Raw genomic sequence first — 20,242 nt, 5'->3', positions numbered from 1 at the left:
TGGATTCCCAGACTTTGTACGCTATTATCAGGCATTACACCGACCAAGTTACTGTATTGGTGCAAGCATGAAACCTTTAAAAGCTGGCTAACTATAGAACAGGAATCCTCTAACATCCCTCTGTAAGCATTACTTCTAAAAGCTTCCTAGCACAATAAAACACCTGCCTTCTATAAGTACGACCCTAAAGTGTGCAACAAATGTTTTTCTCTCTCTTTCACTTCACTTTACTACTTCATACATGACCTCAGTCATTGGGAACCTAGACTTTTCCCCTGACATGTATGGCTACCAGTTTATACTTATCTTTTGGGGAACGAATACATACTGTACTGCTTCATCTCTCAAGAGATCCCAAAAACTTACATTAGATCAGTGGTTCTCAACCTGTGGGTTGCGACCCTTTTGGGGGTCGAATGACCCTTTCACAGGGGTCCCCTAAGACCATCAGAAAACACATATTTCCGATGTGTAATGAGCAGCTACTGTGTAGAAAGCAGCTGCTGTGTAGAAAGCAGCTACTCTGTTAAAAGCAGCTACTGTGTTGAAAGCAGCAGTATTGGAGGTAAAACGACACTCATGAATTATAATTACTGGGTAAATAATTTTATGGTTGGGGGTCACCACAACATGAGGAACTGTATTAAAGGGTCACGGCATTAGGAAGGTTGAGAACCACTGCATTAGATACATATACAAACAATGGTTGACACAACTTTGAAAAGATGGCAAGCCATGTAGCCTTGACTCTCAACCTCGTAGAAATGTGCTATCACATCTAAACTGATCTTAGACCCTCCTCAGAACTACTCCTACTCCTTTCCCCTCATTTCTCTAAAAATGGAGGACCTTAACTCAACATTTACACTGGAGCAGAAGGACTACATGTTATATTCTGTTCATAGATCATCCATGTCTAGCAGACTCCAAGAATTGGGGTATAAACTCCTGACTAGATGGTACAAAGTGTCTACAGTACTTGTCTACAGAACATTTCTCATACATTCCTCTGGTGGAAATGTGATCAAGAAAAAAGGGTCCTACTTATAATATTTTGGTCCTGCCTGCTTCCCAAAAAATATGGGGGATAAGTACAAAGGCTACATTTAAAACTCACTGGCTTTACTCTCAACAATACCCCAGCCACCATTCTGCTACCCTGAACCTTTCTAGAAAACTGTTTTCTCATTCACCTCATATATGCATGTAGAGTCCTGTATTCCTACCAAATGAAAAAACAGTTGGAGCCACCAGTAGTGCTACAGCGTTAGGAACTTGCCAGGTGACAAGAGCAGAATAATAGGGAGGTGATCTCATCCGTCTCTTGCTTCTCCTTCACTGTCCAATTAAAGGCTAGGGGCAGGGACAAAAACCTAGTTATATCACCTAAAATTCTGATCTCCAGGTTCAACTTTAGATGATAAGTGCACTCTGACTAAGCCTCAGTTGACCAGCCTCTCCCTCTGTATCAAATACTCAAATTCACAAGCACAGACCTAATATTCTTGCTGCAGCTTATGATTGGTCTGAATTTGAATTATTGCAAAAGGTCAATTCTTAATTTATCAAATTATTGAATGACACAACACAATATTTTTAGCTCTGCCAGTACGTTTACATACCATCCAATACAAATATAGTATCGATAAATGCATTTCTGTGCCTAATTATTCAGCCCCTTTCACAACAAAAAAACACTGATTGACGTGTCTCTTTCAATTCTTTCCCTTATTGACGAAAAGCTGCATTTTGTTTGTGTCTAGTTTGATGTATTCAGTCACATTGAACAATTAATTGAATGCTTATTTTGATATGTGTATGACCAACTTTGATAAATCTTTGTTCTATTAGTACAGTTATCCTTAAATTACCCTACTCCAAGTCTTGTGTGTTCATATCCCCAGAAAGGCTCCTGCTGTTCTTCTGTGCATGCATTGATAAATCTTCTTGCACTCCTATGGAGAAGTCATCTACTTCGCACAGCAAAGATCTCAAAGGAGCTAGGACAGGTGCATATACGGCTTAAAGAAGAAATATCACCAGAAGTTTGAAATCTTTATTACATCTCTCTTGAGGACCCATTGCACATTGCACTTAATCTAATTCAAAACTGTACAGTGGTTTTTAAATAAAATAGCACTTTTATTTCTGTCTGTGCTGGCTGTAGTTTCACTCCAGGCCAAAGCACAATGTAAGGGTGTTCCTATGGGGGAGCTACAGCTATCACTGAAGCCACCATCCCCTCTTCATTCTGCAGCCCTGTGCCCCCTCTGCTCTCCCCTGCCACCTAGTTTATAATGAAAAGATTTTTTTGATTGTAAAAGAACTGAATTTTAACACTTAGCCAAACCATAAGCCATTTAGGGGCGAGAGAGACTACTGTAGTAGCTGTTGGCTTGTGTTGTTGTGAATGACTGTGGCAGAAGAGGGGCGCTGTCATTCACCAAAACACAAGCCAGCTACTACACTAGTATTTTTTGGACAAGTATAGTATCTGGCTTGCGGTTTTGTGAATGATGGCACTGCTTTTCAGCCACTGTCATTCACAACAACACAAGTTGACAGTTACTACTACACTCTCTCCCCTGAATAGCAGGCAGCTGGTGGGCAGGTCTGAGCTCAGTCTTTCTTGTCTCTACAAAGAACATGGCAGAGGAGATGAAAAAGGGCAATCTGTCATGTCCACTCTCCTCTTGTCAGGTGGAAGTAATTTAGTATTTGTCTTCCTATGAGCAGCATGGTTGGACAGCGGTGGGGGAATGGGGCAAGCCATGCGGCTCGGCAACCACCCCACAGATTTCAGCTGAACCAAGTATGCTATACACTGGGTTCTCTAGGGAATTTAAGCTTTTTACAATCCTGGCAATACATCTTCTTTAAATTAGGGTGGGGGTACTGGAGGTAGGGGGTGGTCTATAAAGGATAACTGTACTAACAGTACAATTATCCTTTAAAGAAGATCTATCATTAGAATTTTTATTTTACAGTTCTGTGTTGTATGTAACAAAGTACATGTAGTCGGGTGGACTGACCATTCGAGCACTCGGGCACTGCCCGAGGGCCCGGGGTCAGTAGGGGGCCCCATGAAATGCCTTTTATAGGCTTTTTTTGAGTGTGGGCAAGGACACAGGGGCCCCATGATCCCCTATTGCCCGGGGGCCCCATGAGTGGTCAGTCCGCCCCTGCATGTAGTACATGTAGTATTTTGTTCCATGTTTCTAAGTGCTTTCTAACCCTACAGGACACGGCAGGCACAACAGGAGATGGCTGATTTTTAGCTTCAGCTGTGAACTTTTTCTAGGGATAAGCAATGACAAGAGAAGGGAGTGTGGATGTGTCAGGCTGTATGCAGTTCCTCATCTCGGGAAAGTGTTCATAGCCTGAGAAAAACAGCATCTATGAATCAAGCATCTCCTTGTCAGATTGAACGCGGCAGGTGGGGTTTTTTTGTGGCCAAGACCAGTAGGTGCTCATAACTAAGCTGAGAAAAATGGGACAAAGTATTGCATGTTTTATGTCACATAGGGGCCAGAACTGTAAAATAAAAATGCCAATGATAGATCTTCTTTAGGCTACATTTGCAAAGGCAATTTAGCCTGGTGTGAATGGCAGTGGCAATTTGCGAATTGTAGCTTTAACTTGCCCTCCTGAGAATTTTCCCCCCTTCCTGACCAGGCCATTCTTTGCATTACACCGCTGCGTTACTTTAGCTGACAATTGCCCGGCCATGCAATGCTGGACCCAAATTAAATTTACGTATTTTTTTTCTCACGAATTGAGCTTTCTTTCGGTGGTATTTGATTGCCTGTACATTTTTTATTTTTTGCACTATAAAAAAGTCTGACAATTTTGAGAAAAAAACAATATTTTTGACTTTTTGCTATTAAACATGTCCAGTAAAAATTTTTTAAAAATGGTCAAAATGCATGTCTGCTAAAATAAATCCCAGTACTTTGAAATTAATTGGTTTATGTGAAAGTTATAGCGTCTACAAATGGTGGTATATATACTGGGATTTTTTTTTTTTTTTAATTTTACAAGTAATGGCAGCGATCAGCGACATCCAAAGCAGTGTGCCCGAGCTGACAGGAAAGAGAAAAACAAGAGACTAAACAAAACAGTTCTCCTCCCCGTTGGAGATTCTCAGTAATCACGGGGTGCAGGCGAGTAATCACCAACTGGGACTTGGTGATTGATGGCCGCGAATGGTAGCAGATAGGGCGCGCGTGCCTAGCGCATGCATTCTACTCGGAAATGCAAAATCACGTATATATACTTGATTTTGCGCACCCATGCCGCCCTGTAGCAATATTTCTGCTATAGGGCAGTCGAGAAGCTGTTAAAGTTATAGTAAAGGCAATTAAAAAAAACAAAAAACAAACATGTTATACTTACCTGCTCTGTTCACACAGAAGATTTTTTTTATAGAGTGCATGAAGGTAAAGAAAACCTTGAACTTTTACAACCACTTTAATTGCTTTGACAGGCACAATTCTGACATTAAACCTGAATGTTCTCATAATGGAACAGTTCAGGGTTCATTCACAGCAGAAGGAATATATATGAATCAGGAGGTGATTGTAGGAGAAATTCATGCACCTCATCCCATTGGTGTTTAAAAAAAAACTATTCCTAAAACAGTGCTTCATTGTTTGGCTGGATGCTGACTGGTTTGATCAGCCACTGGCTTCATCTGGAGAATCCAACAGAGGGAGAGCATGACACCTTTTTTTGGTTTCATAAAGTGGAATTCTGTCCAATGAAATCCTAAGAGATATGGTGTATATAATAATAAGTGCTGCGCTACACAATCAAAGGTGAAATAAAAATCCATATGAAATCATAACTGTATAAATCCCTTAACACAGAAAGTGAATAAAAAATTAAAATTCAAATAATAAAAAAATAAAAAAAAGTCCAAACAAAGAGAATTCTTCTGTGGACAATCCTTATCATTATGACCACCATGTGCAGCTATCACAGGATGCAGGTGCGTAATATCTTCCACCATATATCTGCTCACCTCCAACAGTGTGACCTCATATTATACCATATTTTGGTCTAACTGCACTTTTGGTCCCAATAGTATGGACTAAGGAATTCAACTTGCTGAATAGTAGCTCCAAAAACGCCCACTCCGGACAACTGCCAAGGATCAGTCGTGTTCCTCATAAACAATAGCTAAACATAGTGCGTTATCCTTTAAAACGTTTTATTGCACAATATCCATTAAGAATGAACTCACATTCAATAGGTGCAAAACCGCACCAGGTATAATGAGCATCCAGTAATGAACTCCTTAGACACCTGATGGCAGTATCGTCCCCAGCAGCACAGAACAGTATATCAAATATTGGCTCCAACTCATCACAATCCTGTATATTAATAGGCAAAAATGAGCCCTGTATGTGTAATGCAATTGCCTTACAGTTATGGATGATCCTGGAGCAGTAAATGGCTCTGTATATCACTGTGTTGATCGTGGCAACGTCATGACGTCATCCGCACGCTCCTCCCCATATCCTTAGAGATACTGTATAGGCATCCAGCAGCACAGAGCAGTATACCAAATATTGGCTCCATGGAACTCATCACAATCTTGTATATTAATAGGCAAAAAGTGGGCCCTGTATGTGTAATGCAATTGCCTTACAGTTATGGGTGATCCTGGAGCAGTAAATAGCTCTGTATACCACTGTGTCGATCGTGGCAACGTCATGATGTCATCCGCATGCTCCTCCCCAAATCCTTAGAGATACACCGTATAGGCATCCAGGCATCAACCACTTGATCAGTCTTCCCACTGTCCACACAAGACTTGAGTTATAAGTTTTAGGTTTTACATTCACTTTGCCTATCATTTGATAAGAAATAATATTGTTAGCATATAATTAGAATTTTAGCATTAGTTCCTTCTGAACACCAGTACCTGGCATTTCCCCGGAGAGGCACTGATCTAGCCATAATCCTATTTCAAGAAAACTGCATTTGATTTCATTGTGCGGTTTTCATTTAGCAACACAAAAGTGTTTTGAGGGAATATTTCCAGCAATAACTCAGTCTCTTTAATTGAGTTTTTCATGCATACTATGGATTTTGGGATGTCAGGAGTGAAATTAGTACTCACTTGTTGGTTAAGCTCTCATTATTTGCCTATGGATGAGCAGTACAGTATTACATCAAGCTATGAAAAAGGAAATACTAGCAGGTACATAACTACAGCGGATCGGGAGACCCAGCAGCACAGGAACCGACTGGCTACAGAGGAACTTATCCAGGCTGCAGTAATATATGCAGATAAGTAATATCTTTTTAAAGAAGCATTTCCCCCAGGATGCTCTCTTATGTCTGTTGCAAGCATTGGGAATGCCATTTTGGCTAGGAAGAGATGTTGTTGGTTCCTGATGACCTATAGTAATCAGGGAGAACTAGACTACTGTTGTGACTAGTCTTTATAAAGAAGGCAGTTGCCTTCATAAGTGTATGAAACTCCTTATAGAGAAGGCAGTTGCCTTCATAAGTGTATGAAACTCTTTATAGAGAAGGCAGTTGCCTTCATAAGTGTATGGAGCACTTTATAGAGAAAGCAGTTGCCTTCATAAGTGTATGGAACTCTTTATAGAGAAGGCAGTTGCCTTCATAAGTGTATGAAACTCTTTATAGAGAAGGCAGTTGCCTTCATAAGTGTATGGAGCACTTTATAGAGAAAGCAGTTGCCTTCATAAGTGTATGGAACTCTTTATAGAGAAGGCAGTTGCCTTCATAAGTGTATGGAACACTTTATAGAGAAGGCAGTTGCCTTCATAAGTGTATGGAACTCTTTATAGAGAAGGCAGTTGCCTTCATAAGTGTATGGAACTCTTTATAGAGAAGGCAGTTGCCTTCATAAGTGTATGGAACTCTTTATAGAGAAGGCAGTTGCCTTCATAAGTGTATGGAACTCTTTATAGAGAAGGCAGTTGCCTTCATAAGTGTATGGAACTCTTTTTAGAGAAGGCAGTTGTCTTCATAAGTGTATGGAACTATCGCAAATATTGGGGAAGTTAGAGCAAGCTTTCCTGCAGAGAGACATTTGGGGGGGGGGGGTTCCATAAATGGTGCTGTAGACACCCTAAAGAATTTCATTGAAATGTTGCACCCAATTCACAAATTTGTCAAGCACTGAGGTTGGAGTCTCCATATTGGACACCCTTTCGTAAGAGCGCTAGCTGCCCTCCCACTGCACCCAACACACTGACAGGCACATGGCAGAGGAGTTTTTTAGTATGGGTGGTGGAGGAAAAGAAATGTAATCTCCAAATGCGGAAAGGTTTCTTCACAGTGAGAGCAGTTAAAATGTGGAATAGACTCCCTCAAGAGTTGGTTCTGGCCAGCTCAGTGGATTACTTGAAAAAAGGCCTGGATTCTTTCCTAGATACACAGAATATAACTGGATACTAACAATTATAGGTAAAGGTTATCCAGGGAATATCCGATTGCCTCTCGGGGGATCAGTCAGGAATATTTTTCCCTGCAGGAGCAAATTGCATCATGCTTTGCTGGGCTTTTTTTGCCTTCTTCTGGATCAACTGTGGGTGTAGGATTATAACTTTTTTTTAATTTTATGTTAATGGTTTAACTGGATGAAGCCAGACTAACTATGTAACTATGGGGAACTGAGAGACTATGACGCGGATCCATAGCTGCTGTTCAGTCAAATAACAGTTTTAAAATCTGCTCCCTGCCATGGGTTATCAGTCAACAGTAAGGTGGACTTGGTGGGGAACTATTCTCTCAATTACCCATCATGCTCGGCCCACTGCATTACAAAACTCTTCGGCTATGTGCCTATTAGTGTGACGGGTGCAGTGGCCAGAGAGGGACTAAGTAAGGATTGTCCAGTATGCTCCCCACCAGACTCTGCCAACCCAATGACACAAGTCATTACCCAAATATGGCATTGTCTACATTTACATTTAGCTTTTGGGGGATGGGGGGGATACAGTATTGTACAGAAGATGTCACATTCATGACAACTTCCCAACACAGCCATGCTCCACCCTGAACATTGACATACCTCTGCACTTCAGTTCAGAGCTGGTCTTAATAATCACCACTACAACTTGCCAGTAATGAATCCGTTGCTGCCTTAGCTACCAAAAACTTTCACCTGTGTTTGCAAGGTTACCAAAACTGTCACAAATGCTTACCTTAGTTAGGCATCAGTAATTTTAAAGGAAAGTTCCTATAGAAGAATTATGTACATGTTTTTTTAAATTCCCCAGACAGTGTGGTGGCACTTTGTTAAGTGAGAATTACTGTTTTGTTTTGGGGTTTTTTTTGGATCTGGACACAAGGTACATTTCCCTGTTTGAAATTTATTTTATTACTTAGTACTGTACAGGTGTGGTTTTGTTTGATTCAAATTTCGTCTGACATGCAATAAAATTGGTTGGGATCTGCTTGAAACTGCCTTGTTGACTTTTGCCAGCTTTGCCCATTTGAGGTTGTCTGCTTCAGCAAAACAAGGCTGATGTAATCACAGCAAGCCAGGCATCCAGAATAATATTCCATGAATGGACAGCTCCAAGCTTGTGGGTCTTCTGCTATACAGATAGCTACTTGCTTGTACTTCAGCAGTGGGTGGGTGCAAGGAGGGTTTTTTTTTTTCTTGCAATTGTTAAACAGCTATAACAAAATGCTTTAAGGGCTCATGTACACGGGGCATTTGAAAACCTCTTCTGAATGATGGAAACTGACTGCTGGGAAACGTAGGTTAAAAAACGTCAGTTAAGCCATGTTTGCATTTATGCGAGTTTATAAGCGTTTGCGTTTAGAAGCATTTTTAAAAGATAACATCAGGAGACCTTCCCAAATGCCCAGAATCCACTGAAAAATAGTAAAAAGTTTTGAGAGAAATAGAGAGACATTTTGAGAGAAATAGAGAGAGCAGAAGCAGAGAGAGCAGTATGTGTTGAGATGACCTGTCTTTTCTGGTTGTATTCACTATGGATCTCATCATGAGCATAATGCAGCATGTTCTACCATTGTTTCCTTCACGCAAAACCTGGAACTGACTGCGCTGGTGTACCGGGTCCATTTGAATACATGGAAAACGCATTGCATGCATTTCTGATGATGAAAAAAGGCTCTGGACAGCATCTGGATATGGACCAGTTAAAAAACGCTTCTAAACGCAAACGCTTATAAATACGGTTAACCCCAAGTTTCGTGCACTCAACTGCCTGTAAATGAGTATGTGTACATGGACACATAGGAAAACATTAGGGAGAGTTCAGGGGCTGCTGAAAAAAATGCTGAACAACTCCTGAACGTCAGTTTATCAGCTGCAGTGTACATGAACCGTAAATTGTATATTTAGTCCATTAGCGGCAGGGCCTCCTGGCCCTTTAAGGGGCTTGTGATACTGGGAGGTGGGGCGGGGGTTTGGGTCATGTGACCACTGTGATTGGCTGTCACAGTGGTCACATGATCAGAAAGGTCCCGATCACAAGTAGCGATCGGGACCTTTCCGTGAGATGCCAGGAAATGTGTCAGGAGCGCACAGAACACATGCTCATGGCACATCTTTTGTTTACATTGGATATGCAAATATGCGGCCCATCAGCGCCAAGGCCCAGCTGCCGAGAGGCCGCTTATTTGCGTACACTCAGTGCCAAGGAATTAAAAGACCGTAAGGAGACTAATAAGAGAAATGTGCTGTTTACATACACTTCAAGCAGGTTTTATTACAATATGTATGATTTTTCTTTAACCAAAAAAGCATTTTTAAGCCAGCCATGGAAGGCTTGCATCTCGCACGGTTAAACAGGGATTGACTGAGATTTGATCTATCTATGGGCAGGCTGGTGGTGCTGAAGTCGATCCATGTATCAACTTTAGTACAACCAGCCTGTTGGATTTTTTATACGATTACTGCTGGCGGCTATAGCCTCCAGCAGTAATCATTGTGTTCTGCTGGCATGGAAGGCTCCTCACTGGCAGAACACAATAGCACTACGGGAAGGATTAGTGTTGATGGGGGAATCGAGTGGTTTTCATTTCTACCACCCTTGATAGAAGGAAAAAAAATGCATACTCTCTGGCTTCCCTTACAGTTAAATCTTGATTTGTAAGAGAAAAAAATTCAATCCCGCTCCTTCACAATGTCTCATCACTTGGTCAAAGAGAATTACAATTAGAAAAAACAAATGAACATTCTGAAAAAGAAAATTTTTGAACGAGCTTCTACTAGTATATGGCTAACTTAGGCTGGGCAGCTCTGAACCAGTAAGGGCTCTTTCACACGAATGTTCCAATCGGGTCCTCCTGCTCGTTCTTCAGGCGGACCCGATCAGAACCTCCATTCTCCTCTATGGAGCGGCGGGTTCGTTAACACCCGCCGACATCCAATCCGATCCACCAAAAAGGGACGGATGGGGATCCAATTCCCCTTCCGTCCTTTGGATCGTGTCAGATGAAAACGGACAAGCGGTCTGTTTTCATCTCACCTCCCATTGAGCGAGCAGCTCTGTGTCTGTTCTGCAGCAGTGGAGTGGACACAGAGCTGTCATCCACTTTCTCAGCGGAGAGATCCCCTGCTGAGCAAGCGGATCCTCTAAACGGGTCCGCTCCGTGTGAAAGGTCCCGACAAGGAAAATAGTTCTGCTCTCTTGAATAAACCAGAGCCTCTGCCGCTTCTGTGTAATTTCTACTGTCAGTCAACATTAAGTCATCGAGAAAGAAGGCAAAGGCCAGGGTGAAACAGGCAGTTGCTTTAGGTCAGGCCAGGAAGGCCAGAGAAAAGTACATTTTTTCATTGGTGACTGATAAATATCTGACAGCATTGATTTCTGCTGTAGCATAGGGAATGTCTGCGTGAAATGTGTTATAATATACCCCCTGCTTTGGTTTTTAGTGGAAGCTGTAACTACTGTAGTCTTTAGGAGAGAGAGCATTTACCCAGGAGGCACGCTGAAATCATCATGATCAGGGCCTTTGCAGTCTCCTTTGGTAGTTCCTATGCATTGCTTTATACACTTACAAGCAGAGGCTTACAATATATACCGGCACCATATACTAGAATTCTATTTTCCCAAAGTACCTGGAGTTGGCTTAACACAGAGGGTTTGGTTTACTAAAGGCAAATAGACTGTGAACTTTTCAAGTGTAGTTGCGCTCATTTTCCCCAGAGCTTAGTGAATGCAGTGAAGCTTCACTTTGTAAAGAATACCCAATCAGGTGCAAGAAATATAAAAAAAACCCCTGCATTTTTGCTTGCATATGATTGGATGATGGAAGTCAGCAGATGTATATTGAAAAAATGGGGCGACCATTGGGTTGTAGGAGGCCAAGACCCGGCTTATACCAAGGTGCCATGTAGCTAGAGTTAAATATTAGAGAGAAGGATATTGGATAGACTTTTTAGGCATGAAAACTCAGTACACAAAAAAAATAAAATCAATGTGCCTTTATTTTTTATTTTTTTAAAAAGGTGTTTATTTTGCATTTATAAAACACAAACAATAACAGAACAAGGAAAAGACAAATAATAACAGGAACTCAAAACAAAAATCAAAGAATAAGGATACAGAAAAGGGGATAAAAAAACAAACAACAAATTATTGTAGGCAAAAACATATAACAAAAGAGAATCAAAACAACATAATAACATAACAGGTAAGCAGTCAGAAAAATACAACTGCAGCCAAACACATACAACAGTCACAAACAAGCACAAACACCCGCACCATCAACTCCCTTACAAATCAGAGGAAATCATTAGCATGTAAAATACAACCACTCAAACCATAGAACCCTGTGACAATGGTTGTGACAAGAGCAGGGGCGGACTGACAACTCATGGGGCCCCCGGGCAATAGGGGATCATGGGGCCCCTGTGTCCTTGCCCAAACTCAAAAAAGCCTATGAAAAAGGTACCAGGGGCATCTCATGGGGCCCCCTGCTGACCCTGGGCCCTCGGGGAGTGCCCGAGTTTCCAAATGGTCAGTCCACCCCTGCACAAGAGAGCATCTCCCCAAAAAGAGGACAATGTGCCTTTATTAACACATCACCTTTAAAACGTATCCTGTATGCCGTTACATTGCACAGTTATCCCACAGCTAATATCCCACACCAACCATAAATAGAAAGACAGATTCCAATAAATGTGTTGAGTATGAACTGGATATTTCTTCAAGAAGGTAGGGGATATTCAAGCTGTGCAATCAAAGCCCGACATGTTTTGCGACAGAACGTTGCTTCTTCAGGGGCTAGCAATGTATCTGAGATTGATGAACAGACCTATGCTCCATAGACACGATAAGAAAATCGTCCGAAAAATTTTGCGGAACCACCGATCGAACAATTTTCTCTTCGTTGATGAGCAGGATGTTTTAACCGATAACGATATTGTGAACGAAAAAATCTGGTTGAACAACAGTGAAAAATGTTGTCGTTTTGCATACGAACGACCGATTTTCTATGCGGTGATATGACGGTCGTACGAAAAAAAATCTATCAAGCGCTATAACGCATGAGCGGAAACAGAAGATGACCCGGATGTTTATGTCCAAGGAATCTTCGTAAACACGAACAAAAAATCCAAATGTTAAAAGTAGATTAGCCTAATGAGATGATGAAACCAGAATTCTGCAGATTATATTTTATGTATCACTATTTATGTATATAGGTCATGTAATAAACTATAATATACTCATTGCTGGTAATTGTGTATATCGCTCGTTCTGGCCGGAAGGGCATGGCTACAAGGTCACACGCACACTGCATTACTTCCACTTGTACGGAAGACATCAACACTACATATTGCCCGACTAACAATTTTTTCAGATTGGTTAATGCGGGCCATGATTTCGACCAACGAACGGTCGTCGGATGACCGATTGGTCGATTTTCTAATCGTGTATTCCTTTAGACAGTATGTGTACATATGATTTCAACAAAACATGGTATACAAAACGTTAGTCACCACTTACATAGTTAGCCAGTGTGCATTGTGTAGCAATGGACTCCCCAGGGCAAGCAACTGTAGGTTCCCTCAGGCCAACACACGGGGGATAGCATCCAAGGGTTGGGTATGGGGGTGCAGGGACCAGGCTATGGGTGGGTGAGAGACCTACGAGACTCCCCAAATATACAAACTCTGTATACAAGTTCAACTATCTTCAGGTTAATAGTATCAAGACAAAAATAGGCCTAAGGAAAGACCATAATGTATAGATTAATCAAATAACATCGTCCTATAACACGGGTATTACGGCAGGGGTCTGCTTCCATGAGAAATCTTTACCTCTACACTTCAAAGAATATATAAACCATAATGGACAATATGTATGCAATCCCTCACTAGGGAATAGGAGGCAGACAGCTCTAAGGTTAGCCCACAATAATTGTCTCCAGTAATAGGTAAAGAGGCCTGTAGGCCTAAAAAAAGACAAAGTACCTTCATTAGTATAACTCCCCTCTATATTAGTTATATCTCTGACCCCGATAGAAGGTCAACTACCTGTAGACATAAAAAGAGAGGGTTCGTGAGATCACCGACAAGGTCTGCTCAACCGTAGAGGAGTCCCGAGAGTCCGTACAATAGCACACGCCACTTATATACACCCTGACCGGGCGCGCCACCGCCGCATGGCGTGTGACATCAACCCTGCCTGGCCAGGAAAGTCTGCGCATGTGCAGGATATCCGCACAGTCGCAGAGCCCAGACGGGAATCTGCAAGCGCGGGGGCAACCTCGCATGCGCAGGTGGGGAGAAAAAAAGATCTAAGTCAGCAGATATTCACCACATTCATTCATCACTTGCCTTTAGTAAATCAACCCCAAAGTCAACAGAGAATGGAAATATACTGTCACTTCTCAGTGTGAGCATTTTCCCAAGCCTCAGAAGTTTGTTTTATACATGTCAATTCCCATGCTGATCTTGTAATGCATTGGCTCTTTTTTTGGTACGCTAAGATCAGAGGAGACCCTGGGGATTGCTGTAGGTAAGGATCAGATGTTGGGGAAAATGTCTTACTTCAAATTACTGGATTGTAACATTTTATTACATGAAAGCTGAACTCCAGATAAACTAAATTACTTATAAATTTTAACTGCCAAATGATTTGTGTTTTGGTTAATCCAGTTCTGTGATTTACTGTTTGGCAGGACAGGAGATCAGATTTTTTTTTGCTGCAGCTCTTTTACACTTACAGGTCTCCTCTCCACCCTTTAACTGGACAGTGAAAGGAGAAGCAGCAGACTGATGGGATTGTCTTTCTGTCACTCTGTTCGCCCCTCCTATCAGCATGCCCATTGCACTGCAGCACAACTGATTGGCTCTGTGCACTGCTATTTCCTCCCAAAGTGTGAGCGCTGCTGTACATTAATTGCAAGCTGTTAACACTAAGCCAAATTCAGATACTTAAAGTGGAGCTCCACCCAAAAGGGAAGTTCTGCTTTAAGGACTGGTTCCCCACTCCCTGTTAAGGATTGGCACCTTTGGGGAGCGGGTACCCGTAATTGACAGGTACCTGCTTCCACGGAAGTTGTCCTCCCTCCCCATAGTCTTCTGGGACACGTGACAGGTCCCAGAAGACTACAAGACCATTCACAAAGCGCAGCACTACTTGCGCAAAGGGAACCCAGCTGTAAACCACAAGTTGTCACAACCGGGTGCCCACATTGAAAATGCCAGCGCCGGGGACACAGGGCAGCCAGTGAAACCGGCTATGGAGGGGGCGGGCACCACGGGATCAAGGGACAGGTAAGTGTCTGTTTTTTAAAAGTCAGCAGCTACAGTTTTTATAGCTGCTGACTTTTATTTTATTTTTTTTTCACTGGAGCTCCGCTTCAAGCTGCTTGAAAATAAATAACAAAGGTGTATTATACCTTTGAAGGTTCTCATTTTTCCAGGTCATGATATAGCAAGTAGTAGTTTGTCCCATTCAGCTGGACTTGTTTTATTATATTGAAGACACTTTGTAGCCTATCCAGTCCACGTCTCCTGTTCCAATGAGTGTCAGGAAGGTACTCCAACATTTATGTCCATGCCTTAAAAAACACTTGTCTGCCTGGGCATTTTTCATTTTTTGTACACATGTTAAAATCTGCATTTATTGCTAAAATTGCCCCTAAAAAAGTAAATATTTCATGAAAGCAGAGATCCTAGACAATAAAATGATGGTAGTTGCAATTTCGGACGATAAACGAACCGTCTATGGCCTGCATTAGTTGCATCTCCAACGATTGCTTATCCTGGGCTAGCTGCTCCCCTGAAAGTTGATTGGAGCAACTGGGGAGAATTACTAAAACTGGAGCACTCAGAATCTGGTACAGCTGTACTTACTAACCAATCAGCTTCTAGTTTCAGCTTGTTCAATTACACTTTGACAATAAAAATTAGAAGCTGATTGGTTATTATGCACAGCTGCACCAGATTCTGTGTGCACCAGTTTTAGTAAATCCCCCCCAGTGTGTTAGCGGAGGAAAGGTGAGTATGTGCTATGGTGTGAATCAGTAAAATGTGTGACGACAGTGCTGTCCAGGGGGACTCCCTGTTACTGCACGGGAAGGTCCCTGAAAGGCAGGAGATCCAACATGACAGTTGCAGCATCAGCTGCCCAGCCTCAGGTTGTGTATGCCTATGTTACATTGGGCTCTTATCTTACAAGGATGCCCCTTTTCCTCTCTCGGGGTATTCTCATTTGGAAAGTAATTAAAATTCATTCGCATCAGAGATTTTAATTTAACTTCTAGGCTGTAAAATCTGACAAGACCCTTCTTCTTGAATACGGCCTTTAGTGCAGGTTGAATTCTTTTGTTAACCCTTTTTCATCCAGTACCACAAGATTACCCCTGGACCAGCTGTGCCAGTAACTCTGCATCTTCGAGAGTGAATGTGAAAATATCTAAGGCAATTGTATGGCTGTCTTCTGCATCAGATGGGTTTATATAATTAGATTTGCCAGTGCTAGAGAGGACAGGTGAATGGGCTCAGGTAATATCGCTTTGGATCTACTGTAATTGAGGTCTCTAGGCAGAAATCCAATTATCTTTTCAATCCTTTCCTTGCTCTTATTGTAATTGTTTCTGTAACAGGCTTGCAATCTACAGACTTTTTTTTTAAAATCTGCTCCACAGTCAAGGCTGCTGTCTGACAAGTCATTGTGTGGCCATTTTGGCAGGATCACCTTAGCTGTTGCTTCATTGTTGACGCATAGTTCAAGTCTTAATGAATACGCCACAGCCATAATTTACTGAATGCTTGGACACTGCTATTATTCTTCATGCCATAATAAATGGCCTGCAGCAAGCCAGAGGTGGCTGACAATTTCTAGCTAGGGCTGTGACCTTTTTACCAATTGATAAACTTACAATCCCGGAGCCATTAACCTCCCTAGTGGTCTGATTATGTCCAAAATTCTGTGCTCAAAGCGGTACATTTTTTTGCATGGAAATATGTATTTTTTCTATTGTAGGCCTGTAACTTTTAGCAATAACTCACTGAAATCTGTCCGAACAAGAGTCTAGTAAACATCCTGGGTAGGATAAAACTTGAAACACGAAATCATAAATGTAATAAATAATCATAAATGTAATAATCATAAATAATAATAATATAATAATAATAAATTTAATTCAATAATATAATCAAACCAAAAACTGAAATTTGAAATATAGCGCCAAGTTCGCACATCACTGAGCAAAGTTGCAAGATCGTTTTCAGTGTCTGATGAGGAATTCCCCCACGAATCATTATCAATCAATTCTGCAAGTGGTTCTGATTTACTATCGCTGTTCTCTAGCTGGTCTAAAACCGCTTTTGACCTAAAGGGACGCTTTTTGGACGTTTCTCAGTTCCCAGGCAGAAAGAACAGTAAAAATGCAGGCAGGGCACAGGACAAAGCACTCGGGACAAAATGTATGTGAAATGGTTTGATACAGTAATGTTTTACTATGTGATTTTAGTGAATGTCACTTTTTGTCATTTTCAAATTTCCCGCTGTTCCGTCCCCGTATGTCCCGCAGGGGACGGAACCCAGATGAGAGATGCCGGCATCGGCTGGATTACATTGCTGGGGACACTGCAGGAGGGACATCGCGGGAGCGCAGGACAAGGTAAGTGATCGAGGGATCACGGAGCAGCGCCGCAGGGTAAGCCCAAGTGTAGGTTTCCGCTTGTGGTACTGAAACTTTACCCCGAGCTACACTCGGGAATACCGCCAGGGAGGTTAATTAGTATCCTATGAGTTTGAATCAGAGAATCAGAGCATGGCTGGTAAAAATGATTGCGACACTCCCACGCTATTATTAAACAAGTGTGGGGTCATATTTAATGGCTTATCAGTCAGCAGCTGCCTTGTTTCATCCTATTACTAATTTTCCCCTCTCTTGTTCTTGCTTTCCTTACTGCTGCAGTAATGTGGACACCAGAGAGCTCTGTGGTAAGTTTCTGCTTCTAATGACTTGAACTAACAGTGGGGAACACAGTCTGATGACCATTTATTGCTTTCTATAGCGGCCATAAAGATATGCAGTTTGGATCTATTTCACTTTTAATTTCTGACTTGACCTTTATTGTGTTAACAGCAAGTAATACCATGACACAGGTAGGTTAGCGGTTGGTAAAGATATTCATCCCAAATGAAGTCTCATACAATTTTTCTCATCATAGTCCTTTGTCACCCTATGTTTTATGATTAATGTCTGATTTTTCTCTTGGAGAAGCTTTAAAGTAGAACTACAGTCAGTTTATGGACATTCAAATACAGTCCATATTCTTAACATCAGTAAAAAAGCTGTCACTAACCTTAGTAGCACCAGGCACTGTGCAACAATTCATCCACAATATTCACAAGAGAAACAGTGAAGTCACCCAAGTTGAATCTCGGCACTCTCGCTTTCCCCCTCTTGCTGCTCAACTGCTGTGTACTTTTAATCAAAATTAGATGACTGGCAAACTGCTATTTTTTTCTGGAGATGGAATGGGGGAGTAAAAGAAGGAGGAGGAGTCTTTCTGACTATGTTTCATGTTACACCAATATTTAGGGTGTAACATCAAACAAGCCCCCCCTCCTTACAAGAGGGGGGGTTGGTTTCCCGCAAGCTCCTGTCGCAAAGATCTTTGAAAGAAAAACTACAAGCCCCATCTTCCACCATGGAAGAGGAACTCTTAGTGTGGTAATGTCATTGTACTTGTAGTCCACTGATACTTCCTACAGGTGTAACAAATTGATGCTAAAGGTAATTTTTTTTTTTAATTACAAACATGTCATACTTGCCTACTCTGTGCAATGATCATATGGGTCCCCCTCCCCCATAGATAACTCTGTGGCTCAGCCCTGCCCCCTGCTCCCTCCTCACTGGCTGTGATTGACAGCAGCCTGGCAGTACTAGGGTCGTTGGTTCGAATCCCAGCCACGGCACGACCTGCCTGGAGTTTGCATGTTCTCCCTGTGCCTGCATGGGTTTCCTACGGGCACTCCAAAGACATGCTGGTAGGTTAATTGGATCCTGTCTAAATTGGCCCTAGTATGTGTATGTATGAATGTGAGTTAGGGACCTTAGATTGTATTCCCCTTGAGGGTTAGGGACTGATGTGAATGTACAATATATGTGTAAAGTGCTACGTAAATTGACGGCACTATATAACTACCTGAAATAAATAAATAGTGGAAGCCAATGGCTCCCACTGCTGTCCTTGAGGAGGGAGAGAGCCGCTGCTCTTGTGCACAGAGCTGGATCGAGCTTGGGCTCACATAAGTATTAGGTGGGGCTGAGGGGGGGCGAGGAGTTGCACACAGAAGGTTTTTTAACCTTCGTGCATAGAAGGCATGAAGGTAGGAAAAAAGCCTTCAGTCTTTAGAACCACTTTGAAGGTCTGTACCACGGTAGGGACCTGAGCTGGGGTAAGAGTCTGAGTAGGAACCGGAGGATTGTCACAGTGATCCACTGATTGTGGTTGCAGTGCTTTGTAGGCTAAATTTTAATATATTAATACATGCACATTTTTGCATTTTGCAAAATGGGTGTATTTATTTATTTATTTATTTATTTTAAGTGGACGTAGCCTTTAATTAACATGCAAAGACTGCTACAGCTACAGAGGTCAGTGAGGTCTTGTTTTAAAAGCACTGTTACTGCTGGTTAAGCACATACAGTATATAGCTGAATGTTCATAGCTTGGCCACGGTCCTACTTTAAAATGATTTTTTTGTATTAGTAGAATTGCACCCTCTGCCCTCCCAGTCCAGTGTTCTATACTGGTATGAATGAGTAATGCCCGCACCTCTCATCACATGTCCTCCTGTAGGCAAAGAGAAGGTGTGTCTGACCAGCCATGTTGGCTTATGGGATGATTTGGACAGAACAGTCAAGCTCCGGTGATTATAGGTCTGTCCAGTTATAATTAGGCACACTGTTCAACTGCTACAACTGGAACGTGGATATAATAAGGATGCTAGAACAATGCTTATATGATTGAATATCAATTTCTGTGACTTCAGATGGGCTTTTAGGTGACAGAATAACAAAGCCATACAAAGCAGTGTGCTTACAGTGAAACACAGCACATAGCCTCATAGTAAAACAGCACACTTTGTTCTCTCCACATGTTAACCCCTTCCTGCCCTGTGCCATTAGTACAGTGGCAGTACTTTTTATTAGCACTGATCACTGTATTGGTGTCACTGGGGATATCAGTGACACCAAGTCAGTTCCCCCCAGTGTCAGAATGCCCACCGCAGTCCTGCTATAAGTCACTGATCGCTGCCATTACTAGTAAAAAATTTTTAAAAATTCCAGCATATATACTGCCATTTGTAAACACTATAACTTTCACGTAAACCAATAAATTTTAACGTATTGGGATTTTTTTTTTAGCAAAGACATGTAGCAGAATACATTTTGGCCTAAATTTATGACGAAATTTGATTTTTTTTTTACATTTTTTTACTGGACATGTTTAATAGCAAAATGTCAAAAATACAGTTTTTTTTTCTCCAAATTGTTGGTCTTTTTTGTTTATAGCTCAAAAAATAAAAAATGTATTGGTGAAAAAAAAAGGCAAATACCAGCGAAAGAAAGCTCTGTGGGAAAAAAAAGGACGTAAATTTCATTTGAGTGAAGCGTTGCATGAGCGCACAATTGTCAGTTAAAGTAACACAGCGCCATATCACAAAAAATGGCCTGGCCAAGAAGGGGGGTAAATCATCTGGAGGGCAAGTGGGTAAGCATAGTAAACAATAGCCTGGAATTC

At 41.7% G+C, this 20,242-nt stretch overlaps 1 protein-coding gene across 3 annotated transcripts in view; it reads left to right on the top strand.

Moving 5' to 3' along the window:
• NECAB2 (N-terminal EF-hand calcium binding protein 2) overlaps positions 1-20,242 on the top strand; it is a 355,097-nt gene that overhangs the window by 182,437 nt on the left and 152,418 nt on the right. For all 3 annotated transcript variants that reach the window (XR_016315375.1, XM_089692863.1, XM_089692862.1), the window contains exon 4: positions 17,404-17,429. Coding sequence is in view for 2 of the 3 variants with exons in the window: in XM_089692863.1 (XP_089548989.1) it covers positions 17,404-17,429 (26 nt within the window). In the remaining variant the exon portion in view is untranslated. The remainder of the gene's footprint in view (positions 1-17,403; positions 17,430-20,242) is intronic.

This window comes from Staurois parvus, unplaced genomic scaffold (genome assembly GCF_062004578.1).
Source record: "Staurois parvus isolate SC_StPar_1 unplaced genomic scaffold, SC_StPar_1.0 ptg000607l, whole genome shotgun sequence".
NCBI lineage: Eukaryota > Metazoa > Chordata > Amphibia > Anura > Ranidae > Staurois > Staurois parvus.
This window is presented reverse-complemented; position numbering and strand designations above follow the sequence as displayed.